The following is a 22,619-nucleotide window of genomic DNA, read 5'->3' on the forward strand; positions in this document are numbered from 1 at the left end:
TGTTGTGGTTTAGTACAAATCTCTTGATGCGCTACCACATTTCGCATGCGTTTCAGCCACACTTGAGCACGATCTCAAATGGATGGAGATTTCCTAATTTTAAACGAGACGGCGGGTTTTTTTTTGACGTTGGACTAACTGTGATGGTCCCAAAGGCCTTTTCATTTTTTTTTTGGATCCTACCTCCACCCCATACGCTTCTTTTGGAGTGGGAGGGACTGATTATCTCGTAGATAATTAGTTTTTCAATGTTATATTACTTGATGTCGTCGGACTTTTTCTGGTACTATATTTCTCGTTGTGTCTACTCCCGCGTATGGCCATCACTCTAAGTCCATCACATCTAGTCAATTATGAAATGTACATTCTGTAGTCATTATATAATTATCATTTTGTTCTCATTCGCTGACATTCATGTCAGTGGTCAATAAATTTTTTTAACGAAGTCAATTGTTGTCCTTTCGAATTGTGCGATATTTGTCATTTCTTTAGCGTCTTGAGGTAATGTGTTGTAAATTTGTAGGTAATCTAAAGTCAGCTGCTCTTCTAGTGTTATGAGAGTGCACGTCTCTTCCATATTCGGCATCTTCCATCAAATAATCAGGTAGTAATCCGAGCTTCATTTTATGAATAAAAATCAGGCAATTTCGGACAGTCTTTTGTCGCACGGACAACCATTGAAGCATATCCAACATCGAAATACTTGGTGTGTACCAGTCTTCCGAAAAACACTTACACATGTCCACGCGATGTGAAAATTCCATGATTTTGTTTGAATTCGAACATGATTCTCGCTAGTGTTGAGTGTCACACGAACAATGATACACAAACATAGACATGTGAAAACAAACACGATGTTTATAATTCAAGAACATCATGTACAAACATATCACCTGATGTCGCAGTATTCATTGCTTTCGTTTCGTTTATTTTCATACACGGAAAGAAATTATTCATCCCAAAACATTTCTTCGTAGAATACTTTTTCACAGAAACGAACTTGAAATTTAGTTCGCATTTCAAAAATTGCACGAACTAAGAGGCTATAAGTTCATGTACCAAAATATATATTTTATTAAGGCTCATATGGCGTCAGCCTAACGGGGCCGGGAGTTCAATATTTTGACAATGTTTGCTTACAACTATGTTAGTAATATGTAACCGATTACTCGCGGTTGGCTCGAGGTTAGTATTACAAGTGTTCTCATAATTGGGATGTTGCAGTCTTCAGTGCTCTGTACGTGTGCCCGACATGGGATACTTCCTATTGGGATGCAGCTGACCGTTAATCAGCAACGACCCCCTAGTCTGCACCCCACATCTAGCGTGGTGCGTCTTTTTCGACTCGAGGAATCCAGGATAGAATGATCACTAGCCGGCGCAATGATCAGCTCGTGTAGAGTTGTCATGAGCGGTACAACCTTTGGCTCTTGTTGAATCATCAGTGGACTGCACAACCTTCGGCCCGTGTATCTGTAAAGAGTGTGTGTATGTATTGCCGCGACTAAGTAAAAGTTTATAGATCGTTCATGCACATTTTGCAAGTCTGATTAAATAATCCTTGGTTTCGTTCAAAGAAAACATTCTCTGAATAGAAAGAAGCTTTCTATTTTTTTTGCGTGCATGTTGGCAATTAAAGTCTGGGAAGCCGTCTGCATAGCGGGCGACGTCATACAAATGCTGACCAAAAAAAATAATACCCAAAAATTAGTTTTAGATGCAACCTTCAGCGGCACACAGCAGAACCAGCAGAGAAATTTCAGCGGCTAAAACACACCATTAATTTCTCGATGTTATCACAAACTGAATGAAGGAAAAAAAAAATAAAAGCTACACTTACACTGCACTACATATGCTATGTGTGCATGCGATTGCATCATCCTTTCTTCTCCTCTTCTTCGCTCGTTTTATAGCTCGGGTCGCGATCGTCGCGAACAAGCAGTATTGGCCATTTGTATTCAAAGATCCAGCCAAAATTGTTGCTCCCGTGGTCGAGTGGTTAGCGTCACGCCTAACATGTCACTGCTGAATAATTCAATTTTAGTACTTGTTCAAATAGCTAATAATAGCGAATGTTACATGAATATAAATGCGTGCACTAAATAATGATATTAATTGTAAAAAACTCTGATATCAATCGACGTTTATTTTGTTCAGAACAGATCATGAGGTTTATTTTATTTGCCCAATATTTTAAACGAATCAACCATTGTCATGATAGGAAAGCATTTTTTTCCATGTCAACATACCAACACACCACGCGTTGAATGGTGGTGGTGTGGTGTCCGATTCGCTTCTTCTACTCTACGCACTGCCGGTGCTTGGGGTGAAAATGCAAGAGAAACTGTACACCATGTTCGAACATCATGTGAAACATTGGGATTAAACATCGTATGTCCAAACATACCACGAATACAAACATGTCACATTTTCTAACACAGGTACGAAAAAATCATGTTTGTACTCAAACACAAAACTGTGAACAGCAGCGTGGACATATTTATTCCGGACGCAGTGTTTTTTGTGAAACATGGAAGACTGGTGTGTACCTACTACATCTAAGAACCACTCTCATTATCTTATTTTGTAAACGTTGCAGTCTTTGTAGTTGCGTATCTGAAGCATGTAGCAATACTGTAGCACAATAATCAAAATGTGGCATTATAACAGACCGTACATACGTCACCTTAGATTCGAATGTTAGATACCTGTTTATCCGGCAAAGCACACCATATTTAACAGCCACCTTTTTTATAACGTAGTCAACATGTTCAGGTGCACCCGTGGCCGAGTGGTTAGCGTCTCACATTATCATACCGGGTATTCGGGTTCGATTCCCGTTCTGGCCGGGGGATTTTTTCGTCAAAGAAATTTCCTTCGACTTGCACTGTGATCACGCGTATTCTAGAGCTTGCCCCTCGGAATACATTCAAGGCGTGTTATTTGGCTTAGAAAATCTCAACTAAGTATTAATAAATGACGCTAGTTAATGCATACGTTGAGACGGCAAAAGTTCCACAGGGAACGTTAACGCCATTCAAGAAGAAGAAGAAGAAGAAGTCAACATGTTCAATGAGCGTTAGCTTCTCGTCGACTTGCACACCTAGATATTTAACAATTTTTACTCGTTCAATCATTACACCATCCATGAACATAGGTGGATGTCCGTCTTTCTTCCGACTTCCGATTATCATCCAGTACGTCTTGGAAAGATTCAGACAAAGTCTCTTCATTTTCAAATACTCCGTAAGTATTTTCAAGTCTTCGTTTGCCTCCGCTATTGCTGTAGACAAGTCATCATTCACCCAATAAATTGTAGAGTCATCGGCAAACAATTTCAATACACCTCTTCCTGTATGATATTTCATGTCATTAATATAGAGAATAAACAACAAAGGACCTAACACACTACCTTGAGGAACACCTAAATCATTTAGTCTTCGATCCGATGTAGTATTTCCAAATCTAGTTCTTTGACTTCTATTATTCAAATAGCTTGTAAACCAATGCAAAACCACACCAACACTTCCTATGTTCTGTAATACTTGAAGAAGCTTCTGTCTATCAACAGTTTCAAAAGCTCTTTTGAAATCCAAGAACACAGCTACCGTGTATTTTCCATTCTCTATATTAGACATCCATTTGCGTAATATTAAGTTGATCGCAGTCTCAGTAGAATGATTCTTTCGGAAGCCTGATTGTTCTGGAATCAAAATGCCTTTTCTGTTGATGAATTCCAGCAACTGCTTCTTCACACACAGCTCTAAATTTTTTTCTTGCAGTCTCAACATATTTATGGGTCTGTGTAGCTTTGCATCCACGGTTCTGGGACTACACCGCATCGAAGACTTTCATTTACGATTTTCAACAACGTACCATTCATAACTAACGACGCGTATCTAAACACTTGGGTTGACACATTTCCAATTCCTGATGTACGTTTCAAATTCTTTATTAATTCGTTGAGTTCATCATTTGTAACCAATAAAAAATTCCTCAAATGCGGATCGTCTTCAACTGACACTGACACTAACGCTGACAACTGACACACATTCGACACCAACACTGTCTGACATGGAGGAATGCTTTCATGTATTTCAATCACGCTATCAACAAAATACTCATTCAATCGGTTTGCAATTTCTTGTTCGTCTGTTATTTCTATGTCATCAAAGTTCATTATATTCGGTTTCGTCGTCTTGGAATTCAGTAGTTTTTTAATTGTTTTCCATAATTTTCTTCCGTCATATTTATTTATTTCCAATTCTTCTTGAAACATTATATTTTTTGCCTCTCTCAGCGCCCTCAAATATAGATTTCTAGCAGCAACATAATTATTCCAGTTTCGCGTTGTTCTATCTTGCCTATGCTTACCACACAATCTATCACGGCGACACTTTAGATTAGCCAGATGATTGGAATACCAGCTGTTTACTGGATGTGTTGTAACGATTTTGATATCTATTAGTTGCGATACACTTTTTTTCTAAGATTTCATCAAATGCTCTCGCTTCACCATGAATATCGCTTCCGACAGTAGAGGAAATAGACAAACTTTGTCTTAATAAATTGCAAAGATTCGCTTGATTATAACGATTATAACGAACGGTTAAATCATCCGAAACATGCTCATTTTGAGTGTCTGGAACAAAATTGCTACCTGGTTTAACACAAATAGTCTCATGATCTCAAATTCTATAATCATGTAAAACATTTGTCACGCAGTTTTCAACAAAAGGTAAATGATTTTGGTTTGTCCAGTCGAAAATATGATCATGGTTTGTCCACTTTTTTGAATGCTCTAATTCAGCACACCTTTGTCAAATCAGGTATTCGAATGTTTCAAAACATATGAATAAAATTGTATTTTTCATGATTTACAGTAGTTTTATGGTATATTTTTACGGAATCACATGTTTTAAAGAATTAAAAAATACACCATCTATTGGTGTCAATGCGCCCCTCTTTCGAGCTATTTTTAAATTGATCACCAGATGATTATTTCGAACGTATTCAGACTTTTTCTTGATTATAACACTTATAAATATTGTAAACATGATCCTTGCACACCATTTGTATCAGATTTACATAGCTAAACCATTAAATTAACGCATTTTGATGAACTCAACTCTGATCATGAGTTGTCCAATTCAATAATGTTGTTTTGTCCACATGATTTCTATGGCAACCGCTTGGCGCGCTGCAGTTTGTTTATGGTGTGCTTCGCGCATAGTAGAAGTATGGTTTTTCTGTGTTGATTGTGTTGAGGTGAACACTTTTCAAATGCCCAAGAAAAGGCAATATTCTGAAGAAAGCCTAAATTATGAATGGATCAATATGATGACAGTAAACTCAAGCAATAATAAATGCAACATCTACTTGTGAATTCGAATGTTTTCATTCAAAAATGGTGTTTTTTAAAGCCGGACAAACCATGATCATTTTTTGGACAAACCTTGATCAGAGGTGGTCAAACCACGATCATAATTCCTCTTTGAGGAAAATCATTAAAAATCATAAAAATTTGAATAATTTCAACACCTTATGGTAGTATTAGCAACTACAGACTTGGGGCTTTTCAACAAACCCAAACTCGTATCGATTATATGTGATTTTCATGAAGAAAAATCGATTTGCATTTACTAGTTGCGTAAAAACACTCCAAATCGGACAAACCAAGATCATTTACCATATATTCTAACCGGAATAAATGGGGGTAAAATGAAAACGTAAACACAGAACATGCAGGAAAAATGAAAGATTTCGAATGCTTATAACTCGAGCATTTCTTAATAGATCGAAAAGATGTTTGCATCAATTGATAGGAAATGTTTTTACGCATATATCACGATTGTTGGTTTCCACAACACAGCCATAAAACCAAGGTGCCTATTACCCCAGGCAATTACATGGAAGTTGGGGGAACTTTTGTTTCCACTGACATGTGTTCTCCAACACAGCCATCAACACCAAGGTGCCTTACATTACATGGCGTTTATTCAAATTCTTTACTTAAACAGCAAATATGTTGAATTCAATTGAATTCGAAAGTTCAATTCAATAAATTTTAACATTTAAATTTTTTAAAACTCGACAACGGTGAGTTCTAGAAAAAAAACCAATTGATAATGAAAATTGTGATTTTGGATAGCTTCCATCATATGTACCAAGTTTCAATAAAATCGAAGCGAGTCATAATTTGCTGTTTTTCGGCTAAATTGACATGGAATTGCCCCTTTTTTTTAAAAAAAATGGCTTTTAAAAAAAATCATAACTTTTGAACAACTGGACCTTTTTTATATGAGGCGCTTAGAATGCAAGGGATGTAAGTGACTTGATAGATTTCTCTTCGTCAACTTTTTCTTTGATTAATGACTCAACTGCAAACACGATCCAATTTGAGTTTACTATAGAATCCGATAGATGAGGTTCTGACCTACCTTTCACATTGTAATGGCGGGTTTACATTAGGGAGATCTATAGCTATAGATGGATTTATTCACGTGAAAATAGGTGTAAACGGGTGAGAATAAATATGATACACTTATTCGAGGTATATATAACTTGAATAAATTCAGCATATGTAAACGCTTGTGAATTTCTCACTGGTGAGAAATCACTAAAGTTGGATGCAGTTCTACTTCAGGTGAATAAATTCACCTAAGATATGAATATATTCATTATAGAAGTTCACGCTAGTGTAAATGGTTGATGCGATTTCTATAAATCTCATCATATTTCTTCACATGAATATATCACTAGTCTAAACCCACCCTAAAATACAGCTGGGAATGAGTTTGCAGCTGAGTTATGACCAAAAGAGAGACTCGATGTAGAGAAATCGATCAAATCACTTACACCCCTTTCATTCTAAGCCCCTCATATATATTCCATATGTAAAAATGGATCTTGTTTTCGTTTGTTTTCGGACCTGAAGAATCGATTGCGATCCATCCGAGGTCCCTAAGTTGAAAATTCAGCCCGTGTGATGGTTTTTTGTACAAAGTTAATTAAAAAAGTTTATTAAAAAAAAAAATAACAAAACAATTTATAATTTCGTTCTTCGAACATTCTACTTCTTGTGCTCGAACTAGTTCACTAGTGTGACAACATACCACAGGTGAGATTTCATACAACACGAAACCTTGAAAACAGATTTTTTTTTCGATATAAAATATAACACTACTATCAAACACATTTTGTTTTGTAATTTTTCAATCAAGTGCAATTATCAGGAAAGCTTTTAAAGATTATTCTTCCGCACCAGTAAAATATATTCGTATTCTATATTCTTAATTCGTATAAGTCGTATAAGACGGTGAAGAAGCACCACGGTGTGTATAAACAAATGGCGTTGGTGCGTCGAGTTCGTTAAGGATTCCCCTTAAGGCCAGAAAGGAAACCACCTGGGAGAAGTGATAACACACACAAGTCTTTCCGTTTGGTGGTAATCGAGTCGGTTTCGATTGCCGGCGGTCGTCGAGCGTCGAGAGAGAAGACAGCCGCCAAGAAGAAATCAAAAAGATTGCATAACCTGCCAGTTTTTCTTAGAACTTTGAATTGCGATGAACGTTCTAAATTTTGAACTACTGGACCGATTCTGATGATCGACCTATCAGTTTCGCAAATTGTGAAAAAATAATAAAAGAAAATGTGTCCGATTATGTTTTTGTAATATAATGAAGAGTTTTAGTGAAAACATTAAGAAAATATATCGACAAATGGTTCAAAAAGGTGCTTGACGCCATGTTTCAAGTAAACAAATAACATTATGTAAAAATTTGCAATATTTAAACGTTCTATTGGAATCGAAAGTATTCTATTGGCACTTAGTGAATGTTTAGGTCTTTCTGGTCGGAAATGCTCAGCAGCATAATTTCTAATCTATACTGAGCATTCAATATAAAATGCTTGTTGTGGCTTTCTTTATCTTCATTTGCTCGAATTTTTAAATGATTCAATTCTAGTCATGTCATGTCATTCATGTGAATTTTTCCGATGAAGAATTTCTTCAATTCGACACGCGTGTATTTGTACTTCAAAATACAATTCAGATGTGATATTTTACTCCTACACCCAAACCCGCGTTAGTAGAAAGAAAATCTTTTTTCGTGTGCTAAAGGATGAAATGATCAAATAAAAGCACCTTTTTCAAGAGTTTTAAAATGTTTGTAAATATGGGAACAGACCTCCTTTCTCTCGAACTGTACGTCAGCTTGGAATTTCATTAAAAAAAACACTCCAAACGATGGCAAAAGCAGGGATCGAACCTAAGCCGACTGGAGTGCAAGGCTGTTTCACGTGACTACACTATCCACATAATCATTGGTACTGTTGTACATACATATGAGAATTTTACATCACATTAGAAAATGAAGTTCGAAAGTGTTTTCTAAAAGCAGACATAACCGAAGAGACTTAGGACTACACCAAGGGCTGTCAATTCAAATAACTTATCGAATATCCGTGTAGTTTTTCTGTACACATTAGCAAAATTACATCTCTAACGCTCCCAAGAATATCATTCCCAAAACAAATAACTCAAAAACTGACACAGTGAAACGTTATGGGTGTAAATACATTGGTCATTTGAGCAATTTGCATATTTGCAATCTTCAAAAGAAAAAGTCTGCTTTTTGAGAAGGGCCAAAGTGTTTTTTTCTTAATTTTTGTAAAAAATCAACTCAAAAACTATAATGACTACAACATTCTGGTCAAATGATGAACTGTAGGAAAAATGTATGAATTTTCATAAAAAATATCAAATTGGGTTTTTTGAAAATCGAAAAATCACCCAAGGGGGGAGAAAAGTAAATCGGGGGTTTCGAAAAAAAAGTTATGCCAAATGTCTAAAAAATGACGTGTCATGCAATTGTAAGACATTTAGCATCAAAAAACAATTTGATAAAACCGATTTCCGGTGATTTTTTGAATTTAAAAAAACTCAAATTTTAACGTCTGCGTCGCTAATGAACGAAATCCGAATGAGCTAATATTTTGCATAGGGTATATTATCGTGCAAATCAACATTTTACCGCATGTTCCGAATTAAAAATCGAGATAACTTTTTTTTACTGGCACCCAAAACTCTCGTCTCCTATTCCGAAGATGACAGTAGATCTCGACATTTCATGCAATTTTAAGACATTTGGCATCAAAACATTTTTTTCGAAAACTCCGATTTCCTTTACTCCCCACTTGGGTGATTTTTCGATTTACAAAAAACTCCAATTTGACCGCTTTGTGCCACTCTCCTTTAAGTCCGATTAAGCTGAAATTCTGTATAGGGTGTTTTTTTCGAGGTGATCAACATTTTGTATAGGATAACTTTTCTGAAATTTTAGGGTCGATTTTTTTCCATGTTTTCCTTGGGAAAATTATAACTAATCCTCATTTTGTTTAAAGTAAAGATAACGATATAGTGCATTCGACAAAGTTTTAGATCTTATTAAAATATGAACTTGAAGTTGAAGACGTCAGCTTTCTACCTTTTATAGTTTCTGGAATATATAGCATGTTTTATGGAGACTTCTGTAAAACTAATGTTTTACTCTTAACATTTTTGTGTTGAAATTCACGCGTTTGAATGTTCTTGACGTGTTTCTAAATAGAAAAAAACTAAATATTTCAATCCCGACAATTTATGCACTTAAATGTTACGAGTTAAACATTGACAGTAGATTTTCAAAGAAAACATGAAAGGATAACTCTTTCCCTGTAGCAGTGCTCTTCTTCCGATGTCACCCAGTCACCCATACTTGTTGGAAATTGTAAGGACAATTCATATAATTTTTTTGAGAATTTAAAAAAAATACGCTTTTGAGAAAAATAAATTTCAATTTTCAAAATATTTTTTATGTGTAATTTAAACAATTTCCTATATTTTGTTATTGGTCAACATTTTTTGGGGCTTATAGTTTTTGAGTTAGTTCATATTTTAACCCTTTGCGGTCGAATTTATTTCCCTTGAAAGAGATCTTTCAACGCTAATAATATTTTGTTTATACCGAGTACCGAGGTAGCGATTGTACATAGAATCTCTGTATACATTCGTGAGAAAGTTCACTAGACATTAAAATTCGTTTAGTAAATATGTTAGTTGAAGAAAGTATTTAGTATGATTCCATGCTCTGGTGGCTGAGTGCAGATAAACGACCGCAAAGGGTTAAAACGATCTAATTTTTTTTTCGAATACATTGTATCACCATTTTGACATTGAACAAAAATAAGGATAAATTGTAATTTTTTCAAAGAAAACATGAATAATTTGTTGTAATAAAACTTTGTCCCTGTAAAAGTGTCTATCTTCAGATGTATGGGTGTCTTGTAAGTGCTATTCATATATTTTTTTAAGAATTAAAATTAAGTTTTTGAAAAAAATAATTTCCATTTTTAAAATCTTCTGTTTTCAGTGTAATTTTGTTCAATTTTTTTTTTGAATTTTTTCAAAACAAAAAACAATTTCCAACATTCCATTCATTGATCTGAATTCTGTAGGTAGGTTTCGAGTTATAAGTTTTTATGAAAAATTATGAAAAAAATTGGCCCTCGTCATTTTTTTTACGATTTCAAGTGTTGCTTAAATGACCTTGCTCCCACAACGTTATACTGCAATCTGAGAGGTTGCTGCCAATGGCCAGTCCTTTGGCATGAAATTTGTCAATTCTACTATTGCATGTTTCGCAGAACGGAAACAAAAAATCCCAAATCGATTGTGTTGGCGGTAACTATAACAATGAACACAGCTCTAGCTTTTGGAAAATTTCTTCTTTCCATAAGCCTTGCAATGAGTTGTACTTTGATGCCACTTTCAATGCGAAAATATGCACGAATTCGTAAAAACTGAGTGGTCGTTCTGAAAGATCCCAACCACCAATAAACTCAAAAATACGTCTGAATTAACATATGCTCTCTCTAAGCAAAGATAAATCAGTTTGTAAATTTTATTATTCGGATATCACTTTAGAATGCATTATATTATATTGTAAAAAGCTTTGGTGGTCCTGAAAAGCGCCAATGGATTCATTTTTGTTCGCGTCTTCGAAGTTGGTTTTGTCATTTTGTCAATGCACTTTTCTAGACCAACTAAATGCAGACACAGACAATTTCACATCAGTGAAACTTCTGCTACTGAAAATGACCGCCACATGCTAGAACGATGTCTTTAGTATATGAGCTCTATTTCGCAGTTAGATGATCTCGGAAAGCAACAGCCTAATTTCCAAATTATATTCCGCTGTTTTTCTGGTTGCCCTTTTTTGTCGGATCCATTTGAGGAGCACAAATTGGACCAATCAATCCAAACGAGGCACATACACTGCGTTTCGCAACTATAGAACCACTCATGTTTTTGAGTTTCCAGAGATATGTAAGAAGTCGGTTGAATTGAAGTATATAGTGTAGGACATGATAACTATCATCATATAAAAAACTGTCCATTTGAATTCATTGTTGTGTTCAGGCGCGAAACAATAAAAAAACTAAAATTCCAGTGTTTTATAACTATAGAACCAAATGGAAAAACTGGAAAAATACTTTCCTCAAACTATCAAACTGCCGCTTGCAAAGTCACGAGTTGAAAAATTACATTACACGTTCCGTAAGTCCTCCCAGAAATTCTCAAGTTGGATTTCTTTTTATCAGAGACGTTCTTAAGAAATAGTGAAACCCATGGTATTAGCATCCACATTAGTTTTTGGACGATGATGGGATGGGATTTTTATGGGGGGCAATTTTCTCAAAAAAGCGTGGATTAGATAGCTCATCATCAACACGAATGAACAGTCAGAAGTGCAACCAAGTACTTCAGAATCATTTACTGCTGTTTTTATATCAAAAACAATGTGATAATTGGGTAATTTAGCATCAATTCATAAAACCCGGAATGTCATGGCATGGTTTGATGAATTAGGGCTTCAGATTTTGGACTAGTCAGATCGTTTACCAGGTCAAAACCCCACCAAGAACTTATGAGGAGTGATCGTACGAATAGTAGATGCAGTTTATAAGCAGTATGAGTGATGTGAAGAGCTCAAACGAGCAGTATCCCTGGCGTAGAACGAGATACACAGTACAACATGGTGCACCTTGGTCAAAACCACCCTGAATGGGTTATTTGAACTGATCGAGAACTAAAGATGACCTACGAATTAGAAACTTATTGTAATTCATGTGAAATTGACGTTAATTTTGTAAAGGAGTGAGAGTTTTTCCATCTCGTTCTATAGTTATGAAACACTGTAATTTTTTTTTTTTTAATGTTTCCCTCCTTCAAATGACCAGTCTTTTAAATGAAGATAGTTGTTATATCCTACACTATATACTTTAATTTAACCGACTTCTTACATATCTCTGGAAACTCAGAAAAAAATCAGTGGTTCTATAGTTGACATTTCACAATTATTCAATTGTATATCTTAAGAAAAATAAAAAAATTAAAATGTTGTTCATAGGAAATATTTCTACGCATCTATAACGCGTAGAAATATTTCCTATCAATTGATGCAAACATCTTTGCAATTTATTAAGAAGGATAGCTCGAGTTATAAGCGTTCGAAATCTTCCATTTTTTCCTACTTGTTCAGTGCCCAAATTTTCATTTTACCCCCTTATCTTCCGGTTAGACGTAGTCTCACGTCAAAAGGAGAGCATAAACGTGAACCTGTAACTTTTTCGCGATGCATGCTCATATTATTCTTATATTGCACAAACTCGTCTCTCGCTTGAGTAAATGCTGTACCAGTTGGGGGTAGCACATTTGTTGTTATTTTTAAGCTCATTTAATGTTATAAATCAGGATGTCAAAAGTTGTTCTAAAAATTAATTTTCGGTGCAAACTTTAATTTAACACTGATGAAAATGAGAGTAATGCTACGTTTTACTGCTAAGGTCCTTGATAAAATAAGGTGATTATAAATTGTCAATTGTCATGTTGTGACTTCGATTACGTTGCCAAGTTAATTCGATGTTCTTTTCCTCGTGCCCGAAAATAAAAGTCATTGGATGGTAAGGAGAGTGAATGATTTTACCAGTAACAACAATCCAATCGATTATTATCCGTGCAACAACAGTAGGTTGCGTGATTGTAGATTGCCTCAAAATTGGAGTCTTTATTATAAACATTGAAAACGAAAATAGGAATGAATGGCATCCACCTGGCAATGCTAATTTAGCGTTTTTTTGATGATCAGGGTAATTTTGTCCAATAATTCATTCTCAAAAAAACAAAAGAAAAGTATAATAATGATGATTCGATAATCCGGGTGGTTTTTGCCACGGGCCAATCTTCATCACACAAACTGTTGAATCGATAGCCTCAAAATAAGAAGAAAAACATTAGTGCATAACCTCGATATTGGTGTGTGGCCTTGTTAAAAGAACGGAAAAGTTAACGGAGTTACTGTGTATGTACATTACAATGCAGAGCAAATGTATTTAGATCATCCCAATGTCGTGCTAGTTTGACCTTGGCCACCGAAGTAGCGATAAGAGGCGGAGAGGGCCCCGCAAGTCCCTGATAGATAGTTATGTTTACTTCGCAAACACTCTCTGATTGGAAGAAGGGCGGCAAGTCGAGACAGAGAGATCAACGGTACAAACTTATCTGTCGGAATTTGTTTGAGACTTTTACAAAACATCTCTGCACTACAAGACTTGCCGCTGTCGTCACTATCGTCATGAATCGCGCGTCACATGTGTGTTCAGCTGAGTTTGGCAGACGCTAACTGATAACATGAGGTGTGAGGGGTGGTAGTGGTGTAACGGACAAGGAAAACTTTGTGAACAATGAATAGTTCGTTGAGTTGTACTCGTTATCAATTCCGCTGTCCGTTTTCCATACCCCAGTATCTGCTGTTCGATAACAATCACCATTATGGTGTCATTGTGCGTGATTTTGCCATTGCAATGAAATTCCAATCAATAATGACCATGTGAGTATAGACATCAGGTGGAACTCGAGTAGTAATCAGCTGATTGAGCGTTCGAGGTGTGCTATTGGAATCATTTATGGAACACATAAATAATAGAAAATATTGGTTGATTGCAATCGTAGCATTTATTTGAATCTGTCTGTATATCACCGTCACCGTCGAGTTCAATTTACAGCAATCACGTTTTCTGTGCACTCTGTGGTTTTTCCTACCACATATTGGTGCCTGCCATCGAATATGGGAAGCGCTAGTTCGAATATAGAGCTATAGCAGATATTTCGCCTTGGGTAGGCGACCCTGGAAAGTATCGTTTGAGTGTCGTCCTTCGAGCTCTCCTCTGACTTTGCTGCGATTTTACACGTGATGCTATTGATAACAAAGTTTTTGAGCTATCGAGTGAACGAAAATCTTGGAATCGCAGTTTGGTTTCCGAAGATTTTCATCATTCAACGATTTTTTTTTTGCAAATAGCCAAGTTTGTTCGTTATAACAAGATGATAGTAGATTCGAAAATCAGACTAGCAATTTTTCCACGCAGGAACTACTAATGTTTTTACATATTACGCTCTTTAAAATGATTTTCCCAGAATCCGAAAATACGACTATTTTGAGTCACGAATCTCAACTTTTAATTTTATGTCAACATTGCTAATTCGACGTTTAAACAGGAAATCCGTTGGAACAACAATTGTTGTTTAATTGATTTAAATGTGTATTTATTTTCACGAAAATCAAAAGAAAGCAGCTCAAACGGCAATAACTATACTCTCTCGATCATCTTAGACACCATATTATTAATATTAATATTATTTCCTTCCTCTTCTTTCAGCAGCCCCTGTTAAAGGGGTACAAAGCGCAGTTGGACGACAATGGGGAAGCTACTATCGAAAATATTCGGCAACAAGGAGATGAGAATATTGATGCTCGGATTGGATGCCGCTGGAAAAACTAGTAAGTGTTATAACTTTTATCGACAACTTCCGCCGAACAACAAGTCTATAATTATAACGTGATGCTAACAATATCTCTTTGTTTCTTTACCTCTCTCTCGCGGTTGCTACAACCCGACAGCTATTTTATATAAGTTAAAATTAGGCCAATCGGTGACCACTATTCCGACAGTCGGTTTCAACGTCGAAACCGTAACGTACAAGAACGTCAAATTCAACGTGTGGGACGTAGGCGGACAGGATAAAATAAGACCTCTGTGGAGGCACTATTACACAGGTATGATATGATGATGACCCAGATTGACTCATTCGGTTCAATATCGTATTTAACGTGCCATTGCCCCTTTTTTTTTAGGTACCCAAGGACTCATATTCGTAGTGGATTGTGCGGATCGGGATCGAATAGACGAGGCGCGGCAAGAACTGCACAGGATAATTAATGATCGAGAGATGCGGGACGCCATCATACTGATATTCGCAAATAAGCAAGATTTGCCAGAAGGTATGTTGTTATTAGATTTTATTTATTCTTTATTTGAGAGGCTTTCAGTGTCCTGGGCTGGTTCAGTAATTCCAGCTTCTGTAGATTTACCATTTTAGATCTATCGGTATAAATCACGGGTGATTCTGGATAAATTTTAGGACTACCTTCTTCCCATACGCTGCGATTTAATCCAATAATCTTGTAGAAAGCATTGAAGTTAGGCTTTGTGTGCATCCAGCCTTCATTCATGATTACTATAGTGTTCAGTTGAAAATCTTTTAGTATTTGTAAATGTCCCTTGAGACCTCCATCTTAGAGGCGAATGAACTGCAAAGTAAAGCCTCTTAAAAACAAAGAAAGAAAGAAAGAAGACCTCCATCTTGAACATGTTTGGCGCATTTAAGCCTCAGAGCACCCTTTTATGTTTTGAGTAGTACATATGTTCAAAGAAAGAAGGCATCTGAAGGTTTGGTAGATGCGCTGGCCATTGCTTCAGTTATTGATAAGCATGCCAGACGTGGTAATTCATCGATCTTTTGACGTTGGACTGCGTCCAATTGGAAGATATAGGGGTTAAATGAAAATCTAGGCACTGAAGATTAATTTTTTTATTTATTTTTTTTTTACTTATAGATATGATGATGTCTGTGAGCCTTTGGCTCGTAAAAACTGACTAACTTTAAAAAAAATACATTGACTTTTGGTACTTAAACGAAAAACATTTACAGTAATTGAAAACAATAGGGCTATCTAAACAATTCGTTTTATTCTTTTCATTGAACTTCATTTTTCTTTCATTGAATTTCATTTAACTTCATCATTCATTCATTCGAAAGTTGAGTTCAAAACGTGTTTCAATTTGAATTTTAAGCTATTCATAGTGAGAGATTTCAAATCTTCGCTAAGGTTGTTATATAGAGTAGTTGCTTTGTTCAACACTGAACGTTGGCCGAATTTACTGGTATTACTCCTGCTAGTAGATATGTTATCTCTATTTCTGGTATGATGCTGGTGCCGTTCTGAAATTCTGCTCAGTACGGTGTTAGTGTGGACTGAATTGCGAAGTATTTGATGAATATGCATGCAAGCAGTGGTGATATAGAGGTTTTCGGCCATTAGAAGCTGATGCTGGGTGTGAATAAACGCCGTTGATGTTCTCCAAGAGTGGCCAAAAAGGGTTTTGATTGCTTTGTTTTGGATAACTTGAAGAGGTTTCATTGCTGTTTCGTTTGCTGTACCCCAAACCAGTATGCCATACACTATGTGACTGTGAAACAGTGAGTAATACAAACTTCGTTTAGTATCCATTGGAACCAAACCATTTATTCTCTTGAAGACTCCTCCGATTTGTGCTAGTTTAGGTCCCAATCTAGTGATATGTTCAGTCCACTTGAGTTCACTGTCCAGCCACACCCCCAGATACTTGAAAACGTCTTCACGTTCAACAGCTCTTCCATCGTAGCAGATCTCCAATTTAAAACTTTTGGAAACGTTGAATAACATGTACTTTGTTTTGGTTATGTTCACGGTCAGCTTATGTTGGTTCATCCAATCTCGCAATACACGAAGATCATAGTTAATTGCTTCCTGAAGTTGTTCAAAAGACATTTCTGCGTAAACAAGGACAATGTCATCAGCATACATAAATAATGTGCCTCGCAAGGGGACATCTTTCAGGTTGTTCACATAGCAATTGAATAACGTTGAACCCAAAGTACTTCCCTGGATCACTCCAAACTCGAAACATATTTTCGAGCTACTGATAGGATTATCTTGCAAAAATTGCAAGCGGTGTTCGAAAAAACTTCGGAACCACTGCATTGGTCGACCTTTCACACCAAGCTCACTCAGACGTCGCAAAAGAATATTTCTATCACAGGTGTCGAATGCTTTGCTCAAATCGAGGAAAACTGCAGCCACCTTCTTCTTTCTATCACAGTGCAGTTGAATTTCTGAAACAACGTCAAACAGTGCAGTTTGCGTATTTGATTTCGGACGAAAACCATATTGTCTGGAGGAAATCAGGTTGTGGAGTTCTAGATGGTCAACTAGTTACTTGTTGACTACTTTCTGAAGGATCTTATCCGTGACACAGATAATTTCATCTGTACACGATTTAAATATTTTTGACTGAATTTGGTTGAACCCTGTCGATGAGCTGTCGTAGAGCTTGTATTGTACATTTTGCTTCTAGATGTAGACAATATTTTGAATTCAAACGTCGCGGTAGTTTGTGCTAGGATGGGCTGTAGAGCTTTGTAGGGTATTTGGTCGGCGAGGCACTTGCCAACAAAAGCAAAATATTGATTTACTTTTTCAGCAATTCGATGCCTGTCTTCACCACTTGTACCGGTACTTGTAATTGTTTGAGTTTGTTTTGATTTATTACCCAATACTACCTTAATAGTGTCCTCTAACGATATTACCACTATTACAGTCGAATTTGGCGGCGTAATACTGTTTCATCTTCCGTCGCTTCATTTCAGTCACTTTGTTACACCAGTGGGTATATACGCTTCGGGTGAACTCATCAGAAAAATTTCGTCGGTGTTTCGAATACCAATAGTTATTAGTTTTTCTACACGTCTTCATCTCGTTGTCTATCCACGGTTTTGAGTGTTTACTCTTCGCCTTCCTTGTCGGTATCTGTTTGGATGCACTTGAGATGCCTTTTTGGAGGTCAGAGATGAGAGAGCGATAATTGCTCTCGACGCTTCGTAGGCAGCTCGTAGATATAGGATTCACACGAAGAAATTTACTCACGCCTGGTAGATTGACCTTCGAGTAGGATTTATTAAACTTGGGTTCATCATCGTTTGTGTAATCGGCTGCGACAAAAATTGCATTGTGATCGAATAAACTATACTGTAGGTGTTGTGAGGAGATTCCAATCGTAGTGTTGTTTGTGATGCTATGGTCTAATCAGGCATCATATCGCGTCAGTGTAGTGTGGCAAAAGTGGTAACTATTCGAAATCACAGTGTTTTTATACCTCGCCACAACTGATGTTGGAGAGTTCAAATCAAAATTAAAATCTCCAAACACTAATGTGTTGGAATGTTGAACGGAAAGGAAATCTTCCAGAAGATTAATAAATGCATCTACCATTGTTGCAAGTGTTTGTGGTGGTCTAAATATGCTGACTATTGTGACTTTTTCACGGGCTCCGATTTCAACAGCAACAATACTGTTATATTCTTCGCAGTAAGTTTTAACAAGCCTACACCGGATGTCCTTGTGGATGAATATGGCTGAGCCTCCTCTTCTTCTCGATGATCGTGAAGCAAAGAAGCATTGGTAGTTTTGAAGTGACATTGTTGATTCTATATCATCATATGACCATGTCTCTGTAACCGTAATCACATCAATGCGGTTATCCAGTTCGTCCAGCAAGTACTCAAGTTCGGTGAGTTTTTCTCTCAAACTTCGCGTTAAAATAGAATATTTTCAGACTGTTTTGTTTGGCAAAAGTTAAACGATCTATTGAGCTTATTGATTTTGTGCTTGGGTGGAACAGTAGATGAAGGCTAGGATCATTTTGTAAACTCATTCAGTGCTTGTGTGGATGTGATTTCTCTCACCTTAGATTTCTCTGTTTTTAACTTTCCCTTCGCGTTTCAGATCTCTCGCTTGTTTAAACAGATACCTATTACGCTTAGTCAACACTTCATTGATATAAATATTGACATTCCGAGTATTGCTAGTAGCCATGTTTAGTACCGCAGTTGTAAGCTCTCTTTTTCCCTTCTTTTTTGCCATAACTTCGTCTCTCTTCTTTTTACTAGGAAGGAAAAAAAAGAAATATTTCGAACGCTATAACTGGAGCATTTCTTAATAAATCGCAATAATGTTTACATCAATTGATAAAAAATATTTCTACGCTTCTATCGCAATGAATAAAATTTGATTTTTCTTGAGATGAACAATTGAATAATTGTGAAATGTCAAGCATTGTCCAAATGCAATATGTGCCTTTTTTTGATTGGTCCCCTCTAATTAGTGTCGGTTTTGGGTTCCCAAATATTCGGTTCATTTTGAAAGCTCCAATTGTATACCTCCAGCCTAAGTGATGCAATCATACGAGGACAGTCCGATAAAAATTGGAAAAGTGGCGATTTATTTCTCAACATCGTCTCCTCTTAGCTCGATACACTTTACCCAGCGATGCTCCAACTTCTGTAATCCATCTGAAAAATACGTTTTCTCATGGTCTGCAAAGTAGGCCTCCGTGGCGGCGATGACCTCCTCATTCGACACAAATTTCTGCCCGGCGAGTGACTTTTCCAAGTTTGGAAACAAAAAAATTGTAAGGGGTTGTATTGAGGACACGACCGCATATTTTCGACGTAGAATTACGCAATTATATTATGCAATCCACTTGTTTGCTACTTCGAATATTATTCTAGAATGCATCGATTTTTTTTGTAATAGATTATGTTCTTCGTTACAAATAAATTTGATGAACGTCCTTTTACGTTTGATATGTTGCGTAGGACTTCCAAAATATGTGAACGGAAGAATTGTCAAACGATCATTGTACAGGCAAACTTTTTTTTTGTGCGGGTATAGGGACCGCCCAAAAAAAGTCGCATAAAAAATCGTGCAAAACTTCACCAGCAGCTTTAAAAAATCGTGTTCGGTACACATTTTGAAGAAAACTTTTTTTTGTGCGGTAGATAGGGATCGCATAAAAAAAGTTTCCTCCAAGAAAATAACTCAAATCCACGTCATTCACCGTTCAATTTCCTTTTGTTTTTCTGCTTTGCGATGGGACGGACACTGCCTTTTCGGTTGCGCGTGGCTGTTTTGTGCTTTAAGTTGCATGTCGAAACGTGTTGCTGTTAGAAATCATGTCATGGAAAAACTTAGAGCATTTGTTGAGAGGTGGAGAATTATTTCAGAAGTGGATAATTGAGACGCAAATATGCTTTTTTTGCACTGAAATGCATATAAACCATCGAAAAAAAACTAAATGAAACATTCGTATCTTTGAAAAAATAGCGGTTGATAGTCGAAATGTAGATCCAGCATACGGGTTGAAACCAGTCCTAAATCAAGGCTCTATAGTAAAAATAGGACGCATTTTAAAGAGAAACGAGTCAGATTCTGGATCATTAAAAATGTGCTACTTACTTCGTGTTATTTACTTCACCTCGTTTCATGTACACCTATTCCTGCTAAGCATTTTTGACCAGCGTTATTTTAACAAGACAGGTATTCTGCGTAATTTCATTTGCATAATGAAATAATTGAGCTCGGGTTAAAACTTTAACCCCTTGAACGACAATTTATCTTCAGTCAGCACTGCTTTGGCAGACGATTTGATTTTCTTAGTTTTGAGATGAGGGATTGATATAGAAACTTACGGTTTCATATTCACTCAATTCAACACTGTCCTTATCACTTTCGCATAAAATATCCCCCATTCTTTTAGCCATATCTGTCATTTAACGTCATAACGTCAGTTTGTTCTGGAAAGCTTATGACGGGTTGGTCATTTCTGTTCAAGGGGTTAAGGGCACCTGAACAACTCCACATATCTTACTGAATCATACAATGAGCTTTAAAAACATGATTGCTTATTTTTGTTTATTTTGATTGTTCAGGCATGCGAATAAGATTTGATTTAAGTAATTTATTACTTATCTTGTTTTGAAACGCTTCAGGTCCCAGGTGCATATATTCCGGAAACAATCTCGTCTTTATCTCCTGAATCCTACATCCAATCCAAAATATGTTGCTTAGAAACTCACCGTCCATTTTCTTATTACATGCGAACATGCGGAATATTTTCGCTTTCAAAAATATAATTTTCAATCAATGACACAATATTATTAAATTTTCATTTTCGAGAGTCGGAAATTTCGTGAAATCCTGCGGGAAAAAGTCAGAAAAAATGCGGGAATTCAAAAATAGGAATTGAGTGGCCACCCTGAATATACGACTTACATATGCATCTAATACGATTGCTGTCATACATATACACTCTGTCCACTTATAAGACCACCCTGATTTTATTTCATTGCAACACAATCAGTTTAATGACAAGAAGATACATTCATACCTTGTTGAATGCTTAGAATAAAGTATATTCAACGTCAATTTCGTTCAAAGAGTTGTTTGTTTATTCATTGTGCTTAAATATGATAATTTCAGCTGTCCAGTTTCTATAAGACCGTTTCAAAATTCTTAAGTATTATCAATGAAAAATTCAAAACGATCGACTGATATACATGTCAATAATTGGAAACCCATTTCGGGTAATAACCTGGAAAATCCGTGTTGGAATGTTATTCACCAAATTCTGCCGAACGGATTTCTCGATATTTTTCTTTTTTTTCGAAATTGTGACCTTGAGCTCTTAAATCCTGGTGCACCACCTTCCCTCAGTGTAGATTCTGCGTACAAGAATCCCCCCTGAGATTTTCAACAGGATTCATCGGGGTTTTAAAAAAAAATTGTTGGTTCCAAATGTCTTAAAATTGCATTTCTCGTCGAGATTTCCTGTTATCTGGAAAAAAATATTTTCGTTTTTCCGTCTGAAAAGTCGATTTTTGACAAAAATTTTTTTTAGATAACTGTAAATCTCGATGTGTCATGCTATTTTAAGACATTTGCCATTAAATTTTTTTTTGAAAACCCCGATTTCCAGTGATTTTCCGTTTTTCAAAAAATTTAAATTTTAACGTCTGCAACTAATGAATGAAGTTCGAATGAGCTAATATTTTGCATAGGGTATATTATCGTGCAAATCAACATTTTGTATAGGGTAACTTTTTGAAATTTTAGGGTCGATTTTTTCCCATACATTCATTGGCACCCTACTGTATATACGACATAGCGGATGTCAAATTCTGAGACGAACCAGCCCAGGAGGCTGAAAGTCTCAAAAATAAAGATGTGTCAAATTCGTAATATGATGTAATATGGCCTCAAATATGATCTAATTACCATTTTGATTTAATAATAATTTCGTTCCTAGGGGGTAGAAATGTGGATTAAAGTCAGTTGAATGAAGAGGCAGATTTGTATTCATTAGTCGCGTCAATCAGAATAACCACTGACTGGATTAGTTCATTTGTTCATTCTCGCTAGTCAACGCTAGTCAATTCATTTTCTAGTCAATTCACTTTTTGTTGACGGCGACTGCCGAAGCAGTTCTAGTCGAAGCGAAGCTACTGAGAGTAGAGTCGGTCTTCATTTTTCATCTTCGAAGATTTCGGGCCTTGCTCGTTACATCGAATTAAGACTTAA

General features: G+C 36.3%; 1 protein-coding gene across 8 annotated transcripts in view; it reads left to right on the forward strand.

Moving 5' to 3' along the window:
* Nucleotides 1–22,619, forward strand: part of LOC129768725 (ADP-ribosylation factor 6) — a 56,542-nt gene that overhangs the window by 30,612 nt on the left and 3,311 nt on the right. For 5 of the 8 annotated variants that reach the window (XR_008741717.1, XM_055770558.1, XM_055770561.1 and 2 more), the window contains 3 exons: nt 14,761–14,882; nt 15,003–15,158; nt 15,237–15,383. Coding sequence is in view for 7 of the 8 variants with exons in the window: in XM_055770558.1 (XP_055626533.1) it covers nt 14,801–14,882; nt 15,003–15,158; nt 15,237–15,383 (385 nt within the window). In the remaining variant the exon portion in view is untranslated. The remainder of the gene's footprint in view (nt 1–14,760; nt 14,883–15,002; nt 15,159–15,236; nt 15,384–22,619) is intronic. The other 3 variants (XM_055770562.1, XM_055770559.1, XM_055770564.1) reach the window with 1 other exon arrangement.

Source organism: Toxorhynchites rutilus, chromosome 2 (genome assembly GCF_029784135.1).
Source record: "Toxorhynchites rutilus septentrionalis strain SRP chromosome 2, ASM2978413v1, whole genome shotgun sequence".
In the NCBI taxonomy this organism is placed as follows: Eukaryota; Metazoa; Arthropoda; class Insecta; order Diptera; family Culicidae; genus Toxorhynchites; species Toxorhynchites rutilus.